General features: G+C 44.5%; 1 protein-coding gene and 1 non-coding gene across 2 annotated transcripts; one reads left to right on the forward strand and one right to left on the reverse strand.

Annotated features, from left to right (window-relative positions):
- Positions 1-1,507: 1,507 nt before the first annotated feature.
- Positions 1,508-1,614, reverse strand: LOC130381889 (U6 spliceosomal RNA). Its single transcript, XR_008895515.1, has one exon. It is a non-coding gene; the product is annotated as a U6 spliceosomal RNA (small nuclear RNA).
- A 2,783-nt stretch (positions 1,615-4,397) lies between these two features.
- On the forward strand, positions 4,398-23,478 carry LOC130380439 (NACHT, LRR and PYD domains-containing protein 3-like). Its single transcript, XM_056587635.1, has 14 exons — positions 4,398-4,422; positions 8,383-8,463; positions 11,610-11,706; positions 11,814-11,930; positions 13,030-13,143; positions 13,218-13,334; positions 13,540-13,640; positions 16,971-18,762; positions 19,268-19,438; positions 20,267-20,440; positions 21,197-21,370; positions 21,833-22,006; positions 22,182-22,228; positions 22,909-23,478. Exons 1-14 carry the CDS (start codon positions 4,413-4,415, stop codon positions 23,454-23,456), a joined length of 3,717 nt encoding a protein of 1,238 aa, XP_056443610.1. The 5' UTR covers positions 4,398-4,412; the 3' UTR covers positions 23,457-23,478.
- Positions 23,479-24,156: the final 678 nt, after the last annotated feature.

The following is a 24,156-nucleotide window of genomic DNA, read 5'->3' on the forward strand; positions in this document are numbered from 1 at the left end:
ATAAAGACTGTGGTGAAAATACCAGCCTCAGTTTATGGAGGATCCCTCTTCTGAGCTCTGTCTCTGGGTTCCTTCCCCCTGGGTTTTAAGCAGAGAGTTTCCTTGTCCTATAGAGGGCTTAGGGCTCTCCCCTCTTTCTGCCTGCCTGCCTGCCCGCCTGCCCGCCCGCCAGTCTGTCTATCTGTCTGTCTGGCTGTCTGTCTGTCTGTCAACACATCTAGCATGGAAATATCGTAGATATTTTATTCTGGAGCCTCAGATTTAGTATTTTTTCAAGTTGTGCAATGTATCAAACACTGTGTGTGTGTGTGTGTGTGTGTGTGTGTGTGTGTGTGTGTGTGTGTGTGTGTGTGTGTGTGTGTGTGTGTGTGTGTGTGTGTGTGTGTGTGTGTGTGTGTGTGTGTCTGAGTGCGTGTGTGTGGACTAGTATTCCGCTCTTACGTCCCCCCCCAGAGTGGACCCACTCCTGATGAGTGGGTCTCCATTTCCCATCAGGCAGAAATGTTGCAGGGATAGCCAGATAACAAGGACCTTAACAGCTTCATTGATACCAGGTGTCAGCATTGTGCACAGTTAATGAAACGTCCCCAAAGGAAAGTAAGGTCCCCAAAGGTAACGTTGATTCGTTTGTGTATTTGTGTACAGCTGAAGACCCCAAAAGTGACATTAAAATTATTTGTCCCCTATCTACAGGTAAAAAATATTATTCAACAAAGGTTGTTTTAGTATTTAGTAAACTAAATTCTCAACAGATTTTTATAATCTGTGGACTCCAAGTAATTTTTTTCACTTGCCTGTATCTCTCTAAAAAAATATTCAGAAGGTGTCCTTGAAGGTTGGGTGTTGGAACACGCGACCGCAAAAATGACGTAGACGACGAGTGAGTGAGTGTGTGTGTGTGTGTGTGTGTGTGTGTGTGTGTGTGTGTGTGTGTGTGTGTGTGTGTGTGTGTGTGTGTGTGTGTGTGTGTGTGTGTGTGTGTGTGTGTGTGTGTGTGTGTGTGTGTGTGTGTGTGTGTGTTTAAGAGAATAGCGAGCCGGTGTGTGATTAAAAGTAGCTAAATGGAGTGGGGAAAACACAATGAGACCACCTGAAAACGAAGCCGGTATGAAACTAAAACTGTGATTCTGAATAAAGTTTAAAGGATATCGAGGCGGTGGACCTCACCCTCCACGTTCCTGGCGACCTTGTGCTGGGACACCAGAGGTTGATGGCCCGGGCGCCCAGCTCTATGAGTTGAACAGCAGGACACTCTCGATGTGGTATGTTTGATGCTTTGGACAGTGTTACGGTGACACGCTTGAATTACACGCTCTCAATGGTGTACATGGAACTAAAATACTATGTCGCAGTCCGTTCTCGGGTTCACCAGGACGCAGCGAGAGGAGGGGACTGTGTTGGCTGCATCGCACAACTCCGCCACTAGGGGGCAATGTCTCAACAGAAAGAATACCCAACCCAAAAGTTATTACTACAAGTATTAGAATAGAGATATTAATAAGAAATTAAAAATATAGAACGCTTCACGAGTTTGCGTGTCATTTCTGCGCGAGGGCCATGCTAATCTTCTCTGTATCGTTCCAATTTTAGTGTATGTGAAACCCGAGGTAACACAATTGATGCATGATCCTGGGTTTTATTTATACCTCTACTCAACCATGAATTTCTCTCTAAGGGTTCGTTTTAATAAAAAAACACTGCAATACAATAAATTACATAGCAATAATAGATCAATACACCGGTCCAGTTATGGTGTCATTGGGATATCATGTAGGCCTATATTTTTTTAACTATTCTGTAACACCATCGCTAGGACTTCTGGGTAGCGCCGGGCTTCGTCTCTCCGGCGTTGGAATGGTGGAGCCCATAGATATATACATCTATGGTAACCAGTGAGTTCACAGAAGATCTGTTCACACAGACGCTGCGGCAAAGAGCACTCGTACCCTCGTGTTGATGGAAGAGTTTGCATCGCGTCCGCTTTGATTGATTTAGTCTAGCCCTGAATACAATTCAGAACACTGTGTTGCCCTACACAAATGCATACAGTAGCCTACTGCGATCTACATCTACACGTAATACAATTAAATATATAAATATAAACATAAAATACAGTATCAGACACCTAGCGGTATATTTTTGATCGTTCAATGTCTTTACATTTAAAAGTGTGACATTCAAAAAGCTACCGCTAGGTGTCAGGTGGCAGCCCTTCTTTACAAGTCAACATAACATTACTTCGTCATGACTCCGCCGTGCGGTCTTTGTGATCGGTTAAAAAGAATCACATCGATGCGCCTGCTTGCTGCTGCTCCTCATGTCCTTCTTTGTTGTTAAACATAAAGTTTACCGCCAACTAATAGCCTGGCAAGGTGCTTGTTTTAAATTGTTTGGGCGTTTTCTTAAAGACAGAAATATTTTACATAAACACCGTTGTTTAGGACAGGATTCTTGGTATAAAATATTTTCAGAAATATATATTTACGTGTGGAAGAGCTCTTAACTGAAGACGAGTTTATGAACTACAAAATACATTTCCTGCAGAAAATGCGGTGAGGGCTGTAGTACAAAGTGAGGTTGAAAATATCTTTTAATAAAGCCACATAGATTAAGACAAAAAAAAATCAAAAAAGAAAATGGCTTAAATCAAGTGGGGATTTGAACAAAAGTCTAAATGGAGTAAACAATGTAAACATGCTCACCATTTAAGAGAAAGTAAATGGTTGGCAACAATTAAAGAGACAGCTGAATGAAAAGCGCAAAGCATTGCTGAAAATGCAGAAATGTAAAAGGTCAAATGTATTGCCCTGAACTGCAGCCAGCTGCCTGTGGCAGCCAGCGGCCAGCCATGGCTGGCCTGTCGTCGCAGCCAGCCAGCCGATACCAGCCAGGCGTTGCAGCCCGTCATTAAGTCGTATCATTATCATACCATCGTACTAAATTATACAAAATGTTAAAATGAAAGAGGCCGATTGCGTAAATAATTGACTAAAAGAGCAAAAATATATAGGCCTACCTAACCGTGGAGAGATTCAAACAACCGCCTTCTTGATCATAGTGTCACTACCGCTTGTACCACTGCGGCATTAACTTCGTATTGTTGCACTTATATTAAACTATATCACTTTCACGAAGAAATTGTACATAACATACCTTATTAGGCTTAATGACATTTAACAAAACAAATAGGCTATATATATTATCTAAAATACATTATTTGAATCCGCCCCAAATTACAACTAATATATTTTATTGATAGGCCTACTGATAGACCAACGATTTCATCATTTTAAAATGTAGGCCTACTTCAATATAAAAATATAAAAATAATATTTGCAATAAAGAGCGGTAGGAAGCTTTCGCCAGTGAGCATGGCTTTCTGGTACTTCAATTGTCGCAAAAAAAAAATGTTAATAACATGCAAATTAACTGATAAACGACCGCCCATAGATTTTGAGCGACCAAGCCAGCCAGCGACCACAGCGACTGAAAGCAGCCAGACGAGCGACCTACGTCGCGACCAATGCGACCTATACGACGCGACCAATGCGACCTACGTCGCGACGCACGTCGTTGGCCACTCAGAGAGCTCGGCCTTCCTCAGAAAAAGGAAATCCCCCACTGACCAGACTAGCGCTGTCGGAAGGCTGGCACACACCGGCAACGAAGCGCAGCGGTGCGCATTTCACGGTCGTCAAAAGCCGCCCCTAGCACCAATAGGAAGCGGCACGCTACAGCACTGTTGTGATATGTTTTGAAAAGAAGCACATCAACAAATTTAGTCGGTATAGGCTACCATAAAGTCATACCAGTTGTTTTATGACTACATATATGGCCCTGATGCCCATGATTCTCTGTTTGTGCTTACAATGATAGTCACATTAATTCATAGTTACCTTATGTAGGCTACATTCGGGCACTTTGTTTACAGTTTTGTCACTTTATTAACTTTCATTGCTCATTCCTTTTGCATTGTGTAATTATTCATCTAGTGCATCAACAATCTCCATATGTACAGGACCTTGTATCAAGCCGGGATGTAGGCTACCAAACAGCTTTAAAAAAAGGCTTTTTGAGGGGCGGCGACGCTAGGGAATAGAACATTGGCGTGAAGCCGTTGGGCGGCACGGCGCGCTGCCGCGTGGGTAGTCAGCGCCGGTGTCGGCGGCGCGTCAAAAAGACAGCCCCCAACTAGACAAAAAAAAAAAAGACAGCCCCCAGGCTTCACGTCAATGTTCTATTCCCTAGAGTCGCCGCCCCTGAAAAAGCGCTTTTTAAAAGCTGGTTTGTACATCCCGGGTCCCGTAGGCACCTCTATATCTGCTCCTCACCACTGGATGTCGCCCTCTTTCGTTTGTGGTAAACAATTACGAGAATGGATGATGAGAGACTGGTCGTCGAGGTGGAGAAATATGCCGAACTGTAGGCTATGACCAAAGTTCCGGTCATTACAAAGACAACTCCAAAAAAAGACATTGCCTGGCGAGCCATAGCTCTGGAGATTGTCTCTTCAGGTGAGAAATCAACAATGGTGGACTAAGTACCCAAACCTTTAACCATAATGGGAAATAGACTAAATAAAGTCACATAATATATGGCTAATCACACCATGTAGGTAGAAAGATTACTTGCAATATATATATTTTTATTTGAGGCAACTTCATTTATATAGCACTTTTCATTCATGAAGCAGACTCAAAGTGGACCCTTTTACTGTTTGTACACAATGATGACGTAGAACGCATGCGCGCGCAGTCTGGCAACAGAAGTATGGCAGAGATCAACAGCTTGGCAAGCTATGCGAGGGAATTATCAACACAAGATCGCGAATTTTACTTCAACAAGTTGACTTTGACAAATGGTGTCCGACTTCCAGATCCGTGTACTATTAATGAGTGGGTTGAAGACGTCAGCAAGTGGCCGAATATACAGTGGCCAGATATATGTATACTTATTACATGGGTCTTTTCAACGTTCCGTTCACTTGCATGGGCAGTGGGCACTTCACAACTTCCGGCGGTGAATTATTTTTATAACGCCCCGTGCCCACTACATGCGTCCGTTGCGTGATCCCCATTGACTTTCAGTCACTCCAATCAGATCGCGTCTGCAAATTTAAGCACTGTGACGCGACTCGGGCTCTGACGATACTGGAAAGCGGGAAAGCGGGTCATCTTGCATCGCAACAAGCAGGAAGTAGCGGGAAGAACCCGGCGAAGCGATTTGATTGGCTTACGGATGCCTCTGCAAAGACTACTCCCCCATCAGTCAGCAACGCCTTCCCACCTCCGTTGACTGAAGGAGGTAGTGGGCACGGGGCGTAAGCCCCTTCATGGCGAACAGGACACCTCCGCTGCGCGTCGGTGTCCTGTTCGCCCTGTCGGGGCTTATTTTCTCGATAATGACCGGCGTTCTATACATTATCCCTTACGTATTTAATAGAGAAACCGAGCTTGTACACCAGAGAAATTACGAGCCTATAAGTCACTGGATGATGCTTATGAATACGTTGTCTGTGGTCATGTACAGAACGTCAAATACCATGACATAGATTCTGAGTTTTATGTGGTGAAATCAGAATTTTGTATTATGTCCTCGGCTCATTCCAGTCAACACGTTTAATCGCCTGTAGCCACAGACGCCGCCGGTTGCTCTTAAATGGTTGTGATCCTGTCGGAATCCTATACAACTTTAGTCCGCCAGTGGAATATCGATTCTAACAACCATATATGCAACAACCAAACATTTTGATGCTGGAAACTTTTTTTGATCCACTTTTAAACTCTTGCTAGTCAGTTGCTACCTCGTGTGTGAGTCAGAACGACTGGGAAATAATACCACTTCTGTTGCCAGCATGCGCACGCAACTATTTGATGACGTTGGCTGTAAAAGGGTCTATAAACGATAGTTATATTATTATAACTCTAGTTCTATGATTGTAGGCGTAGCCGTCTAGGCTTCGCCTTATGGGCTTGTCCCGTGAAAATTCACAAGCGTAGGACGCAGGTGGCCTGAGGAATATCGCTCTTTAGGTACCATGTAGCCTACCGCTGTTCGGCCGAACGGTCTTTACTTTTTCTTTTTTTTAATAGGGAAAGAAAAAGTAGGAGCAAGCTTCCGGAACTTACCGGTCCGTGGCGCTGCTCTACCCGGCTGCTGCGGCACCGGGGCTGGAGTCGGAGGCGGCCCCCTGGAACCGGCCTGGACCCCGCCTCCTCCCAGCCTGCTGGTGGGAGGAGCCCGTGAGAATCGCCCCGAACCGGGAACGATTCTCACGGACTGACTGCTGGTGCGCGAGCACCTCGGAGAAACGGGGACCAAATAGGCCATCAGGCGCTAGTGGACCCTGGACGAGGCTGGCCCGCTCTCGTTCCTGCACCGCAGTGTGGGAGAGCCATATGACCCTTTGAATCATGGTAGCCCACGCCATATGCCGGCCGGCCGAAACGGCTATCGGCTGATATAGCTGGAGGATGGCGCAGGAAAAAACGGGAAACCGCCAGCCATCTCGCGGCTTCCTCCGGGCCGTAGGCCTCCCTGTCAGCAAACAAGGAGACCATGGCAGAGGAGAGCAGGGCGATGTTGTTGACCGCCGCCGCGGATTGTCGGCCTAACGGACGTTAGGCCGACAATCTGCTTCTGGAGGCGGTCGGGGGGCAGCGGCTTTTCGTTAGGGCGCCGTCCGGCGCCCGGACAGAGAAGCGCTGCCAGTGGAGGCTCCAGGCGAGGGATCCCCCTCGCTTACCGGAGCCTTCAGGGTAGAAGGGTCCCCACCTGCAGCAGTAAACAAGTGCTGCACAGGCGGGAACAAGGGGTAACCCGCCGGGAAGCAGATGGGGTGCGAAAGCACTCGCCCTGCATATCGTCAGATACGGGGGCGAGAGGCGGGGCCGGCATGGGAAACCCTTTGATGGCCGCCGCCTCACCCATGATCTCCCCGCGACGGTGGCGGTTGTAACCCGAGAGCGGGAAAAACCGGACGCCGAGTCGCCGTCCATGGAGGCGTCGTCGTCGGCGTCGATGATGCCATCGCGTCAGGTCCACCGCAGGGGAAAAGAAGAGATGCCTGGAGAGGATCCCCTCTTCAGGCAGCTCCCGGCATGCGACACAGAGACGGGGGCCGCCATAGCAGCCTCGGCGTGGTCGGTGCCGAGGCACACAGAGCACGCCAAATGCCCGTCACCCGGTGCCAGGGAGGCGGGACAGGAGGCGCATAGGAGTCCTGAAAAGGACCTAGCTCCAGGAGCGCTCTCAGGTGGCCCTGAAAAGGGGCCGTTTGTCCGCGGCCTCGCCCGAGCCGCTGCCACCGGCTCGGGAGATCCGTGTTTAAGTCTTCATCTTCTTCTTAATAGTAGTTCTCAATTTCTCGCTGATAAGCACAAGTGCTGAAAGAAAAGGGAGGATGAGCGACGGTATTCACCGCGCTATATACACGATACCGTGGGAAATGTGGGCGGTGCCCACGCTGATAGGTGCATAGTTTGAATTTTCACGGGACAAGCCCATAAGGCGAAGCCTAGACGGCGTAGCCTACATGAAATAGAACGGGCGATCGCGTCAACTGACGTAGGAAGGTTCTTGAACATTCGCGTCCTACGTCATTTGACGCGATCACCCGTTTCCCGGCAACAGACGATCGCGTCGTCTGTTGCTATTCGATTAAACAATTAAATACAATACAAATATAAAGTAAAAACAAGTGTTATCTAGCGATCCGTTATCTGTATTATGTTATTTCGTCTTTTGGAAACATGAGCCGAATGTTTTTTGCAAGACCATTGTTATTTTACAACACAGTGATATTAGCTATCGTAGTGATATTGTAATTAGATATTATATTTGTTTATGAAATCTAACCGATTTACTTGGATTTGTTTATGATATCTAACAGATATTTGGATTTGATTTAAATGTTTGATTAGGCATTTTGATTTATTTGAGAACTAACTTGATTTAATTTGTCTTTATCAATAGGTTTTCAACCCAATCCTAATCCTAATCCGAATCCGAATCAAAATCACACTACGGAATGTTTGTTGTTCATGTTCTAAACGATTCATGTTCAATAAAATCAAGGAGAAGGATTTGAGCTGTCCTGCGTCCTCTGTCTAACAGTGCCATTTCAAGTTGGGCAAGCACAAATGAAAACATCACCCAGATAACTTGACATTCTCCAAGGTGTTTAATTCTCATCTCTCAGTTCTCATCTGCTGTACACATCTGTACTGTAGTGAGGGCAGTGTGGTTATGTTGTGGGGTTGATATTGACGGTCTATGACGTCCATAATGCTTTAGTGTGACGCAGTCACAATGATCTCTCTCAATAAACAGCTAAAGTTCAGAAGGCAAATTAAGTGATGGATGAGTTGTGTTTGTGTCCAGGTCTGAGGAGAGAGAGGACGGGGGTCCTACCTCTAAGACCACTCTGTCTGGGGAACATGGCCGCCGGAGCAAAGCTAAGAGGTAAGAAGAGGATCTCTCTCTGTGACTGATTGTTAACAGACTCTACTGATACTGATGTTTACAGGCCCACCACTCACAAAGTTCAAATCCAACACGTATGTGAAGTCCTGGCTGGTGAAGCACAGGGGAGCCATGAACCCCAGAACACGCCCCTGCAAGGCAGGACCTGACGTGGAGGACAAGGAGGCCCTCTGGGCACTACTGTGAAAAGCATGCATACTAATACACACACATGCCAAAGATAGATAGTTCTTAATCTACACATACTTTTCTTTACTGTTGAAATTTGAATAACTTGAATAAACTACAAACACATTAATTGACTGTCATTGATTGATTTAATATGACTTTAATTGATAACATAATGGAATATAAAGCCAGGCTAGCCTTACAGAGTCGCAACACTTTGCGTTGCGTTGTGTCGCGTTGTGTCGAGGTCGGTCTGATCACAAAATTCATAGTTTACCCACCTCTAATTTGACCACTACAGCCCTGGTTACAATGGTTGTAAACTGTGCTGGTTCGATGAGACTAAAGGTGTGTGTTGTTGAATACCTGCCTGTAAATGGTGCAGCAAGAATCCAACCCAACCACATAATCACGGAAGAGAAGTGAAGGAAGAAAATAACCCTGCTATTATAGAAACATAACCATTGTAAATTATGACACTAGACTATACTGTTCACTCTCTGTTTTCTCCTCAAAACCATTTTTAACCTTTAATGATATAACATTAACAGCTGCAGTCGGGTAGAAATGTTTAAAGGATCCATGTTGATGACATTATAATCCATTGATTAGATTTCTGTAAGTGACTGCCTCTGAACAATGAATGACAAGTAACAATATTGGTTTCCTAATTTTAATTAAAAAACGTACACTTGACAGACTTCCAGCTCTGTCTGAAGACATGAGGTCACAGCAACATGACAAGGAGTTCAAACGCATCAAAACACCCTCACCCACATTAAGGCCGATGACTACATGACTAGGAGCCATGGAGGGATTCATGTGTGATGCTGACATCACACTCATGGGACCATAACAATGTGTTTTTGGTTTAAAAAAAAAAAGGAAATTGTCAACTAAATACCTAATCTGTTATAGAATCACACGCCAGTACAACATGCTAACCCTTAATGAGTACTCTGTACTCTGAGCATCTTGTACTGAAAAGAGAAATCATCCATCTATTGTATAGATTCTACTGATTCATACGTTCACACTGATGCAGATCTAGTGTTCATATGAACAAGGTGGTGATGTCTTTAAAGGATGGAGGAGGATTGTACATGGAGGAGTTCAGCAGACACATGGTACCTATGTTCTGTTGGTTCTGCTGTCGAGAAGCAGCTGATTCAGTGACTCAGTGTCTCTACATGATGGTTGAACCATCAAGTGTCTCTTGGTTTTTCTCTGAGCCCCTAAGCATTACAGCTCTCTGTTCATCGTTCATATTTTAATAAAGTTATTATTCTTGGATCAGCCGCCTTAGCATGTCAGTCTGGGAGGAGTTTGAACTCGGAGGGGGAACTGGTCCAACTGGTTGGTTCATAGTTTCTTTGATATGAGTCAGACGGTTTGGTGTGGCTCACTTCATCACAGCAGGAAGACGACTAAGGTACTGTAGTCCACTCTGATCCGTGATAGATCATAAATATGAATAACTTTGAATCTTATCAGTAGATTGACATTTTTTAAGATTCCTGCTGTACAGAATGCTACGTGTTACACTGTGGGCATTGGGGATCGAACCCGGAACCTTCCAGCCTGGAGTGAAGCGTCAGGTTGACGTTAATTGAATGAGCCCAACCAGGCTCATTCAATCTGGCCCCCTAATCATCCCCCTGTATAATTGTATAATTGGCTGACTCATTAATTCCCTCACCCTCCACCTCGAGCTGGTGTGTGGTGAGCGTTCTGGCGCAGATTGGCTGCCGTGCATCACCCCTAGTGGGTGCTACACACTGGTGGTGGTGAGTGAGGTCCCCCCCTTCAATGTAAAGCGTCTTTGAGTGTCTAGGAAAAAGCGCTATATAAATTCAATGCATTATTATTATTATTATAATAATGACTTTTCCTTCTTGTGTCTCCTTATGTACTTGGGTGACTTTAAAGGTACTTGGGGCAGAATGAGCAGTTATTATATTTGCATTGGGGTATTATGATTATATTATTTAGACAGCAAGACGGCTATCTTGGTTAGTGAGGGTGTTTAAGCGTCATCTTGTACTGGATCTTGTTCTCTGCGAGCCTGCATCACAGATCTGGTTGTGATGTCATACCACATGATGTCCTGGCCTCTCTCCACTGGCTTCCTGTGGTTTTTAGAATTCAATTCAAAATTCTGTTTACTTTTAAATCGCTACATGGGCTGGCACCTAAATATATGTCAGAGCTGGTCTGCATCCATGCTCCATCTAGAGAAATTCGGTCAGCTCAGCAGATGCTGCTGGATGTACCCAGGTGCAGACAAAAAACAAAAGGCGACAGAGCCTTCGCTGTGGCCGCTCCTAATCTTTGGAACAGTCTCCCCCTGAGTCTGAGATCTGCCCAGTCCATAGAACGGTTCAAAACACAACTAAAGACTCACTTTTTTACATTGGCTTTTAATACAGATTAAGATTTTATTTTATCTTATTCATTGTTGTTGCTAATATGCAATATTAAGCCTTCTTGTTCTCTGTTTTGTTTTTTATATTGTATTCGTGTACAGCACTTTGGTCAACTACTGTTGTTTTAAAATGTGCTATATAAATAAACTTGACTTGACTTGACTTGACATGAGGGAGTCCTTATATGGTCCTGCCTTCAGAGTGGTTTAACCAGCACAGGGAGCGGTCGGTATGATATCCGCACGGTGAACTTGATCCTATCAGACACATTTGAAGCCCTTTGAGACCTTGTGTGTGGAATGATGAATAGTTATTAAAGAGTGTATTGGACACTTCTGGGCAGCATCTCCACATCTTTCCCCTCCTTGAGAATGAGAGGGCCGATGAATCTGCGTCTAGGAAAGACCACGCTGCCTCTCGTCCAAAGAGACAGAGACAACAGCCCCCTGGGACCGGAAATACACAGCTCATATGAAAGCAGAGAATAAACACTGAGTGGACGTAGAAACAAGGAGTTGTGTTTGTGTCCAGGTCTCCAGTCTACTATGGATGAGGAGAGAGAGGAGAGGGGTCCTACCTCTAAGACCACTCTGTCTGGGGAACATGGCCGCCGGAGGAAAGCTAAGAGGTAAGAAGAGGATCTCTCTGTCTGTGACTGTTGTCCATCCCAGAGCTCAGCAGTGATACATCATGACTCCATCATTAGTCTGAGTAAAAGCTGTGTGTGTGTTGAAGCCCAGAGCAGCAGCAGAGAGCAGACTCCCCTGGACCCAGCTGTGTCTCCATGAAGAGTGACTGGTCTATGGGTATACCTGATAACTTTAAAGATGGACGCCCCTCCAGAGAGGAGAGGTAGGAGTTTCAAACAGACGATAAAAGAGACGAGTTGGTTGTTATCAGACTACTGATACTGATGTTTACAAGTCAGGGGAATTATAATAGATTGTGCGTGCGTGTGCGTCTGTGTGCGTGTGTGTGCGTGCGTGTATGTGTGAGAGAGTGTGTGCCCATGCGTGCCTCTAATGTGTCCACGCTGAGATGGGAGTAGTGAGAATTCCCCCAAACTACCCTAAATTCAGCCCGCACACCCGTCGTAATTGCCGCCGTTAATGCAAACAGATGCATATTGTTTCAGAGAACGATCTTGATAATGTGTTTAATGTCGACCATCAAAACAGAGCACAAGCAAGCCTTATCAAGGATAGGACACACTGCTGTCAATCAAACATGGGCAGCGTCAGAGACATTGGACTGATTGGAGGGGATTCAAACTCCAAGGAAAGCTAGCCTGCATCCCTTGGGCAGACCACTCTATATCACAAACCATTTTTAACAATTCTTCTATTGATGAATGCACAAAAATATTCACAGTCAAAGCGAGGCTTCAGGTATTCCTAAGAAAGTTAAACCCGTCGATCTGGTACCCTGGCTCACCATTATGTATACATCATGCACATTGCACACCGGGTTTATATTGTTCTACTTTTGTTGGTAGGACCACCTGAGTCTCATGAAGCACTTTATTAATCTGTACCCTATTTGTGTTAAAGGTGCCATGACATGAAAATGGGTCGGCTTAGCTCAGGTGGTAGAGCAGTTGTCTTGTAACCTAAAGGTTGCTAGTTCGATCCCCAGCTCCGCCTAGCTGAGTGTTGATGAGTCCCTGAGCGAGACTATTAACCCTAACTGCTCCTGACGAGCTGGCTGTCGCCTGGCATGGTTGACTCTGCCGTCGGTGTGTCAATGTGTGTATCAACCGATGTAAGTCACTTTGGATAAAAGCGTCTGCTAAATGCCCTAATTGTAAAATGGAGGCCATGTTGGCGGGGGATTTGACCGAGTGGGAGGATGTAGATGATGAGAAGTAGGGGACCAAGTACAGAGGACCAAGTAATGATCAAATGAAACGATATCCACAAATCCTAACCTCCAGATGGTGTTTGTTTTTCAGAAGGAGGCAGCAGAGAGCAGACTCCCCTGGACCCAGCTGTGTCTCCATGAAGAGAGACTGGTCTATGGGTATACCTGATAACTTTAAAGACGGAAATCAGTGTATTGAAAAGAGGTGAGGATTTATCAGATATAATAAAGATACAGATTCTATCAAATGTCCATAAATCCGGGTTTTTGTTTTTCTAGAAGAGTTCAGCAGCAGAGAGCAGACTCCCCTGGACCCAGCTGTGTCTCCATGAAGAGTGACTGGTCTATGGGTATACCTGATAACTTTAAAGATGGACGGCCCTCCAGAGAGGAGAGGTAGGAGTTTCAAACAGACGATAAAAGAGACAAGTTGGTTGTTATCAGACCTTACTGATACTGATGTTTAGTCTGGAAAAATGTGTGTGTGTGTGTGTGTGTGTGTGTGTGTGTGTGTGTGTGTGTGTGTGTGTGTGTGTGTGTGTGTGTGTGTGTGTGTGTGTGTGTGTGTGTGTGTGTGTGTGTGTGTGTGTGTTCTCCACAGACACCAGGAGAGGTCAAAGGTTACCAGTGCTCAGTCTGTACAGCAGCATCAAACAGAGCTGGAGATGAACCAGGAGGAACTGGCCGACACACTGGGGGGCGGTAAGAGACTCTTACTTTGAAGACAGAGGAGACTATTATTTTTGAAGGGCAGAAGAGACTCTTACTTTGAAGACAGGTGTTTCGGCAGCTTGTCCTACCTTCTTTCAAGACGCCGCGCGAGCCCAGGCGAGGGGGTATTTCAGACACACGATCCAGTTCAATCAAACATAATCTAATTACAACGAAAATAGGATCTCTTGTCCTTCTAACTATAACAAAAAATATATTTTCCAAGGTGTACGCGGGTTTCAGTGTAAATGCAAACGAAAAGGTTATATTCCAGCGTGTATCTTTGTACATAATTCACATCGGCAATTCTTATTCGTGTTCGTATTCTAGTTTGTATTTGTGGTCAAAACATTTCTCCCGACTGTGGCTGGTGTTTTCCTTATGCGGTCCCCTAACGGGCCTCACATCCTGTCTACCTACATTGAGTTCCAGGAGGCCTCTCATCCTGTCTACCTACATTGAGTTCCAGGAGGCCTCTCATCCTGTCTACCTACATTGAGTTCCAGGAGGCATCTCAAACCAACATAAAAGTGCCAGCAGGGGGAGGTCATTTTCAATAAAGTAAAACTAAGAATAAATTGGCCCTAACAACAAGAGAAATTGTAATTTTAGAAAAACAATATGACACTCTTGTGTGTTATTTTCAGACTAATTGACTTTTAACTTCAATGTGGAGATATTTTTCCTCTTGGGGGTTAAATGGTTTGATCCAGATACAGTATGTAGGCTTAATGTGGTGTTATCAGGTTAAATGGTTTAGTCCAGATATGAAGGGTTATTGTGGGGGTATCAGGTCAAATGGTTTGATCCAGATATGAAGGGTTATTGTGGGGGTATCAGGTTAAATGCTTTAGTCCAGATCAGTGTTTCCGCTAGAAAACACTGATCCCCTCACCCCCCCCTTCCCGGTCATGTGACCGGGAAGGTTACATTTTACAGGTCAAATTGGGGAAAAAACGGACGGATATTGTCTGTGTTAATTGCACTTAAATAAATTGATAGGCACTAGGCAGGCTATATAAAGAAGAAGAAGAAGTGTGTGATCATATTTTGATTCGCCATGGTTGTTAAATACCGGTACTCCGCAAAGCTTGCCGCCAGCTTTCATTAGCTTGCCGCCGTTTAGGTCATAAACCTACGGTAGTCTATAGTGATCAATTTGAGCGAGTGCACGAAATGTAACAACTTATTTATTTGATCACACAGGCTACGCTACAATCAAAACCCTCATTGTTTTACATGAATTGGCTAAACAAATGACCACTGCAGCATATCTAAACACAATTCAAATGAACACATTCAAAAGTATTTCTGCTCAATTTACAAGGTTGAATCTCCTCGTGACTGAATGTTTGTATACAGCGCGCATGCTGTATGCGCGCAGGGTTGATGCGCTCCACTTTTTTCTGTGGAGAACCAGCGCCTTGAATATTCCGCATAAAACGAAACCAGATCGTTTTCGCCCGTTTCGGCTCTGTGTGGACGGGGCCTTATTTCCAATCGGTCATTATGACCGGAGACATTTAGAATTTTCGGTCCTCCTCATTTTTTTACGGTCAAAGACCGGTAATTACCGGACAACGGGAACCCTGGTCCAGATATGAATGGTTATTGTGGGGGTATCATGTTAAATGGTTTGGGGAGGAGAGGAGAGGAGAGGAGGGGAGAGGAGAGGAGAGGAGAGGAGAGGAGAGGAGAGGAGAGGAGAGGAGAGGAGAGGAGAGGAGGAGAGAGGAGAGAGGAGGGGAGAGGAGAGGAGAGGGGAGAGGAGGGGAGGAGAGGGGAGGGGAGGAGAGAGAGGAGGGAGAGGAGAGGAGAGAGGAGGAGAGGAGAGAGGGGAGGAGGGGAGGAGAGGAGAGGAGAGAGGGGAGGAGGGGAGGAGAGGAGAGGAGAGGGGAGGGGCTCGATACCTACCGGTCTGCTCGCACGGCAAAATGAAATCAACCTCAGCTGCATGTCACTTTGAAAAACTTTGTGTGTGTGTGTGTCTTAAGACAATGGCGGAGCCATTGCGTGTGTGTCTAAGCCGTGGTCACATGGACACTTCTGATCCAATTCAATTTCTAATCGGAATAGATCTATTCCTATCATGCAATCTGAATGTACTGTATGTATGGCATTTACAAAAGTGGTGGGCGTACTTCCGTGTGTCTCTCACGCACAACCTTTATGTTGGTCTGGACTTATATGATATATGTAAGGGATACATTATATTATACATTATCCTGCTTATTACACGGCTCCTTGTCAAAACGAAACAATAGCTTCACACGGTTTGTCTTTTTAGAATTACCATTCGTAGTGTTGACCGGCAGAGTAATAGTCCGCCAAAGATGTTGACGTCACTTAGCAACCGGACACGCTTGATAAGTTACCGGACGACTTGCAGAGTGATAAGAAAAACGTGAGTCAGGCAAAAAATGCACTTTCCTTGACAGCGGTCTAGTTTGGTGTGCACAATAGTACAGACGGACCAATTGCTAACTACTACAGCTGCTGATGCCATCTCTCTAAGTTCTAAAGTAGCCGCACCCACCCCAAACCAATCGGAATGAGTGTATACATGTCGATTATAGCGGACTACACCACCTCTTCTATTCCGCATGGAATTCTATTCCGATCAGAGAATTGTATTCCAGTTGAGGTGTATATATGAAAAAAATGTATGTCGATTGAGCTGTTCTTCCACTTCTAATCGATCAGAAGTGTCCGTGTAAACGCGGCTATGTGGCGGAGCTATTGCGTGTGTGTGTGTGTGTGTGTGTGTGTGTGTGTGTGTGTGTGTGTGTGTGTGTGTGCCTGAACGTCCTCACGCTCTGGCGTCAACGGAAATCAATAAGAGCAACTGAAAACTATGCCGTTAAGAAACTCAAACTGTGATTCTGAAAAAGTATAAAAGCTATCAAAATTTCATTTTGATATTATTGAAGATTGAAGTGTACAGATTTGTTCAATGGTTTGACTCAAGGTAAACGGTGGAAAATTGAATTAGTTACAGGTTGACCAGACGGCTTCAATGAAACCAACTGAAAGTAGTAGAAAGGAGTCGATGCATTCAGCATTACATGAAACGGGGATATTGACGACGATCAGATCGACTATCAACGATCTCTAGGGGGCGCAATCGGATGATGAAAGCTTGTAGACAATCGCTCAACCCTAATCTGTACCGTGCAGTCCTTGTCACGACCAGCTTCTCCGACCACAAGTAATGAAGCCAATAAATATCATAAAGTTGATAATTTAACAGGAAATATTGACCTGGTTCCACTGATGTCACCATCCACTAACTGATGTCTTCTGTTTTTCTTCCTCATTTAGAATCTGCTGCTGTTGAGTGCCAAACTAAATTCAAGTCTCGTTTGAAGAAGAAGTGGTGGAGTTTGGATGAGGGAATCACACAACGAGAGCAAAGACCTCTGAATGAGATCTACACCGAGATCTTCATCACAGAGAGAGGCAGTGGAGAGGTCAACCAGGAACATGAAGTCAGACTGATTGAAACAGCTTCCAGGAAACGAGCCATGAAGGAAATACCAATCAGATGTGTGGACATCTTTAAACCCTTACCTGGACAAGATAAACCAGATAAACCAATCAGGACAATAATGACAACTGGAGTGGCCGGCATTGGTAAAACCGTCTTAACACAAAAGTTCACTCTGGACTGGGCTGAGGGCAAAGCCAACCGTGACATAAACTTCACATTTCTCCTCACTTTCAGAGAGCTGAATTTACTGAAAAATAAAGAGTTTAGCTTGGTGGGACTTGTTCATCACTTCTTTATTGAGACCAAAGAAGCAGAAATCTGCAGATTCCACCGGTACCAAGTTGTCTTCATCTTAGATGGTCTGGATGAGTGTCGACTTCCTCTGGACTTCCAGAAAAAACAGATCTGGACTGATGTCACAGAGTCCACCTCGGTGGACGTCCTGCTGATAAACCTCATCAGGGGCGACCTGCTTCCCTCCGCTCGCATCTGGATAACCACACGCCCTGCGGCAGCCAATCAGATCCCTGCTGAGTGTTTTGACAGGGTGACAGAGGTGAGGGGGTTCACCGACCCTCAGAAGGAGGAGTACTTCAGGAAGAGATTCGGAGACGAGGCACTGGCCAACACAATCATCTCCCACGTCAAGAAATCACGAAGCCTCCACATCATGTGTCACATCCCAGTCTTCTGTTGGATCACTGCTACTGTTCTGGAGGACATCTTAAAAACATCCAAGAGAGGAGAAGAGATGCCCAAGACCGTGAGTCAGATGTACAGCCACTTCCTGAGGGTTCAGTCCATACAGGGGGACAGGAAGTACCATGGGAGGGCTGAAACCGATCCAGACTGGAGTTCAGAGAGCAGGGAGATCATTGTTTCTCTGGGAAAACTGGCTTTTAACCAGCTGGAGAAAGGCAACCTGATATTCTATGAGGAAGACCTGGCAGACTGTGGCATCGACATCAAAGCAGCCTCAGTGTACTCAGGAGTGTTCACCCAGATCTTTAAAGAGGAGTTTGGGCTGTACCAGGCCAGGGTGTTCTGCTTTGTCCATCTGAGCCTCCAGGAGTTTCTGGCTGCCCTTTATGTCTTTCTGTCCTTCATCAACGATGGTGTCAATCTGCTCTCAGAAGAACCACCCACCTCTGGGGAAGATAAACTCCTCCTCCTCTACCAGAGTGCTGTGGACAAGGCCTTACAGAGTGAGAACGGACACCTGGACTTGTTCCTCCGCTTCCTCCTGGGCCTCTCTCTGGAGACCAATCAGATTGTCCTACGAGGTCTGCTGGGACAGACAGGAACTAGCTCACTGACCAATACAGAAACAGTGTCTTACATCAAGGAGAAAATAGATGGAGATCTCTCTCCAGAGAGAAGCATCAACCTGTTCCACTGTCTGAATCAGCTGAACGACCGTTCTCTAGTGAAGGAGATCGAACAGTACCTGACATCAGGAAGACTCTCCAGAAAATCTCTCTCTCCTGCTCAACTGTCAGCTCTGGCCTTCATCCTACTGACATCAGAAGAGGAGCTGGACGTGTTTGACATGAAGAAATACTCTGCTTCAGAGGAGGGTCTTCTGAGGCTGCTGCCAGTGGTCAAAGCCTCTAAAACATCTCTGTAGGTTCACTAATAACATGTATTACAATACACACTACACAATATAAATATAACTGGAATATAAGGTTAAAATAATATTCAAAAGATCCCTGTAAGTTCATAACAACATGTTTTACTATTCTACTCACAACAGAATAAAGTTAGGTTTAGTTATAGAATAATATACAAAACATCTCTGTAGGTGTCCTATTAACGTGTACTACAGTACACATAAGAGAATATTCAGAACAATAGAACATAGAAGTAGTTTTCATTTACAATTTACAATTAGGGCATTTAGCAGACGCTTTTATCCAAAGCGAATTACATCGTTTAATACACACCTTTAAAAACATTTTCAATCTCAACTAAAGAACTATTTAACATTTCACATTGAATATATAATGAACTTTTATACACCTAATTATTTAGTATTTTTTGTTAAACTAATTAAATTCCTTCATTATTGAATAACTTAAAGGTTTAGGTTATTTTACAGTTCCTAACATGTTTATTTTGTGTGAAGGCTCAATGGCTGTGGTCTGTCAGAGAGATGCTGTGAAGCTCTGGCCTCAGTTCTCAGCTCCAGCTCTAGTCTGAGAGAGCTGGACCTGAGTACCAATGATCTGCAGGACTCGGGAGTGAAGCTGCTCTCTGCTGGACTGGGGAGTCCACACTGTACACTGGAAACTCTCAGGTCAGTTTTAATCAATGTGCAGATACACCACAATCCATATCAGAGAACAGTTATATTACTCAGCTGATAACTCAGTGCCTGTGGTGACCACATTAATGACTTTGGTATCATAGAAATGCTACATCTTGTTGTTGAGGTGGATATAGTTCTTAATATTTTGCCTGTTAAGCCCTTTGAGACTGTAATGGTGATTAAGGGCTATACAAATAAAATTGAATTGAATTGAATAGATCCATATGCTTGCAAAGTTTAATTATAAAAACAAACAAAATATAACGATAGTGTCTCCCGCGTACGGGACGGTGATAGTTGAGAGTCCGAACTGTACACTGGACACTCTCGGGTCAGTTTTACCCAATGGTCACCCAGAATAACACCAAAAGGGTCAATATCAGATCACATTTAACAAATTTACATCCAGAAAGGTTAGGTCATAAATACATTGTTTTCTTAAGAATAATTCAACATATTTATATTTTTGTTGGCATGACAGTTTAGGTACACATTATATTCTTAGTTTGTAAATGATGGTATAATGTGTGTATTGTATAAAATTATTATTCTGATTATCATGTAGTCAGACAGTAAAGTGTGGTTTAGAGTTGTTTAATAAAGTTGAATAACCACCTATTAATAAAACTATGTTTAAGTGAAGTATAAGGATAATTTTTGCTTGACAATTTAACATCTGTGTGAAATCTTTGTCTTGAAATTTTAAGATCCGGGTTATTCATATTATTTGTTATTTCATGTATTTAAAAAAAATTGTTATAATTCTCCCATAATTTAATTACAGTTCCTACCAGGTTGTGTTTATTTTGTGTGAAGGCTCAATGGCTGTCATCTGTCAGAGAGATGCTGTGAAGCTCTGGCCACAGTTCTCAGCTCAGACTCCTGTAGACTGAGAGAGCTGGAGCTGAGCTTCAATGATCTGCAGGACTCAGGAGTGAAGCTGCTCTCTGCTGGACTGGGGAGTCCACACTGTACACTGGAAACTCTCAGGTCAGTTGTAATCAATGTGCAGATACACCACAATCCATATCAGAGAACAGTTATCTTACTCAGCTGATAACTCGGTACCTGTGGTGACCACATTAATGACTTTGGTATCATAGAAATGCTACATCTTGTTGTTGAGGTGGATATAGTTATAGATCCATATGCTTGCAAATTTTTTATTATAAAAACAAACATGAACACAAAATATAACGATAGTGTCTCCCGCGTACGGGACGGTGATAGTTGAGAGTCCCAACTGTACACTGGACACTCTCAGGTCAGTTTTACCCAATGGTCACCCAGAATAACACCAAAAGGTTCAATATCAGATCCCATTTAACAGATTTACATCCAGAAAGGTTAGGTCATAAACACATTGTTTTCATAAGAATTACTCAACATATTTATATTTTTGTTGGCGTGACAGTTTAGTTAGACATTATATTCTTAGTTTGTTCATGATGGTATAATGTGTGTATTGTATAACATTATTATTCTGTTTATCATGTAGTCAGACAGTAAAGTGCGGTTTAGAGTTGTTGAATAAAGTTTAATAACAACCTATTAATAAAACTGTATTTTAAAGTGAAGTATAATGATAATTTTTGCTTGATAATTTAACATCTGGGTGAAATCTTTGTCTTGATATTTTAAGATCCGGGTTATTCATATTATTTATTATGTATTTAAAAAAACTGGTTATAATTCTCCCATAATGTAATTACAGTTCCTAACAGGTTGTGTTTATTTTGTGTGAAGGCTCAATGGCTGTCATCTGTCAGAGAGATGCTGTGAAGCTCTGGCCTCAGTTCTCAGCTCCAACTCCTCTAGTCTGAGAGAGCTGGACCTGAGTACCAATGATCTGCAGGATTCAGGAGTGAAGCTGCTCTCTGCTGGACTGGGGAGTCCACACTGTACACTGGAAACTCTCAGGTCAGTTGTCAGCCTCTTCTTCAAACTGGTTATTCTAGCTTCCAGTAAGTGCTGCTCCTGCCTGATGCATTTCTGTTGCTCTTTTCCCTGCTGACAAAGCACTCCCTGGTTCTACACAATGTTAGAACCTGTGAAGAAACGTTCTTAGCGTACCAAATACAGCGGACTTCTCCTAACTCTAACTGAACAATATCTCATTGAGTTGTAGCTATTGAGAAAGGAGCATTTGTTTTAGATCCTGTTTCACATCCAAGTGAAGGAACTTCTGCTGTCTGTGATGTCGTCTCCCCACCAAATGTGGTTACTTTATTACAAACTGCTCTCAACCAGATACAATAAATGGTGTGTGTGTGTGTGTGTGTGTGTGTGTGTGTGTGTGTGTGTGTGTGTGTGTGTGTGTGTGTGTGTGTGTGTGTGTGTGTGTGTGTGTGTGTGTGTGTGTGTGTGTGTGTGTGTGTGTAGCTTGTCTGGCTGCCTGGTCACACAGGAAGGCTGTGCTTCTCTGGCCTCAGCTCTGAGCTCCAACCCCTCCCATCTGAGAGCGCTGGACCTGAGCTACAATCACCCAGGAGACTCTGGAGCTGCGCTGCTCTCTGCTGGACTGGAGGATCCACGCTGGAGACTGGACACTCTCAGGTATGGAGAGGACAGCTCACCGCTCAGGGACAAAGTCTCCTACATGATTCAAGCTGCTGATAGATGAAGTGGTTTGAAGAGGCAGCTGTCACTCATGTTGTGTAGAACGTGATGAGACAGCAGATGATGAAGGTGAATGTTTCAACATGCTGCTCTCACTTTGTTTCCCCCCCAGTGTGGAGCACGGTGGAGTGTGGAGGCTGGAACCAGCTCTAAAGAAGTGTAAGTGTCTGTTTGATTCATCACAAAACACACTCACTATTGAGATGGAAAGTCCATCCACACAGCAGGAGGTGACGTCCGTCATTCACATGTGGACTTGTGTATACGTTTGTGTAGCTATGTTTCCCTGTGTTTATGTATGTCTAGTATGTTTGTTATAGGTGTGTGTACGTATGTGTACATGTCTATGTATAGTATGTATGAACCAGTTCTATGGTATCAACAGTTAGTTTCCAGCCTGTATGTGAGCTCAGCTGGTTCAGTCTGTTGTTTACACAGGTGGATTACAATGGATGTGTATCGGAACCTTTCAAAGTCTAATATCTTGAAAAGTATGTTGACTATGGCTTAAATATTCAAAAGAGCAATGACCTCATCATGCTGAACGTTTTGATGTGTAATATGTGTATGTCGTGTAAATATTACGGTAGTGGATTTAGTTTATACATTTTTCTAGGCTTCAATGTTTGCATGGGAAAGCCACTCGCCAATGTTCACAAATATATTTCTAAAGCTGATGATGATGATGATGAGGAATGGTTCAGCAACTCATCATGTCCTGGTCCCGATCCCGGTCCCGGGCTATAATGAAACTTAATGTAACAATTGTGTAACGATAACATCACATGACCCCCCCCCCCCCCCCCCGGGGCAGCTCATCATGTCTGGTTCTCCCTCAGATGCCTGTGACCTCACCCTGGACCCCAACACGGCCCACAGACACCTCTCTCTGTCTGAGGACAACAGGAAGGTGACGTGGGTTGAAGAGGACCAGTCGTATCCGAATCACCCAGACAGATTTGACTCCCAGCTCCAGGTGTTGGGTAGAGAGGCTCTGACTGGCCGCTGTTACTGGGAGGTAGAGAGGGAAGGATTGGTTGATATAGGAGTGACATACAGAGGAATCACAAGGAGAGGAGGGGGTGGTGACAGCAGGCTTGGATGGAACAAGTCCTGGAGTCTTCATTGTTCTGATGGTCGTTACTCTGCCCGGTACAACGGTATAAAGACAGCCCTCCCTCTCCCCCCCGCTGGCTCCACCAGAGTAGGAGTGTATCTGGACCGGCCTGCTGGCTCTCTGTCCTTCTACACAGTGTCCCCAGGTGGAGGAGGGTCCTCAGACACACTGACACACCTCCACACCTTCTGCTCCTCCTTCACCCAGGAGGACCTCCTCCCTGGGTTTGGGGTATGGGGGGGGTGCTCAGTGTCTCTGTGTCGGTTATAGACACACACACACACGCAAACACACGCACATGAAGGGTGCGTGAGGGGGAGCATGGGGGGGGGGGGGGAGGTTCAGGGGTTAGGCTGATGGGCGGCCGGTGGGGCTGAGGGTGAGGGGGGTTACGGCCCTGGTGGCTCATTGTCTCTGTCAGTTATTGTCTCGCTCTCGCTCTCCGGTGAATACACATGAATACGGAATAAACACACACGTGTATAAATACCCACACACGTATAAACACACACACACACACACACACACACACACACACACACATATAAACACACACACACACGTATAAACACACACACACACACACACACACGTATAAACATGTCACATGTCTCTGTGTCTCCCTCTCTCTCTTTTTCTTTCCCTCCCTCTCTCTTTTAGTATAGCATGATAAACCACAAAACTTTAAGATCTTCCATAGTTAGATAAGCACATTTATTATTTGAAATGTATATAAATTACCTATCGATGGTGAATGTTTGATTATTTTCACTTTTCAGACATCACCAGTTTTGGTTTAAGGGCTCTGATATCATCATTTTGGTCATAATCCTGATTTACGACCTGCTTTAAAGCAGATTTTATATTTTATTCATATAACCAAGAGGTCTATGGGATAATGTTGCATTCTGTAAATTACTTTATACTGAATATTTATTCCTTTTGTTCTCTTGGGAAGCAAACGGCGGCA

Source organism: Gadus chalcogrammus, chromosome 4, assembly GCF_026213295.1.
Source record: "Gadus chalcogrammus isolate NIFS_2021 chromosome 4, NIFS_Gcha_1.0, whole genome shotgun sequence".
Taxonomy (NCBI): domain Eukaryota; kingdom Metazoa; phylum Chordata; class Actinopteri; order Gadiformes; family Gadidae; genus Gadus; species Gadus chalcogrammus.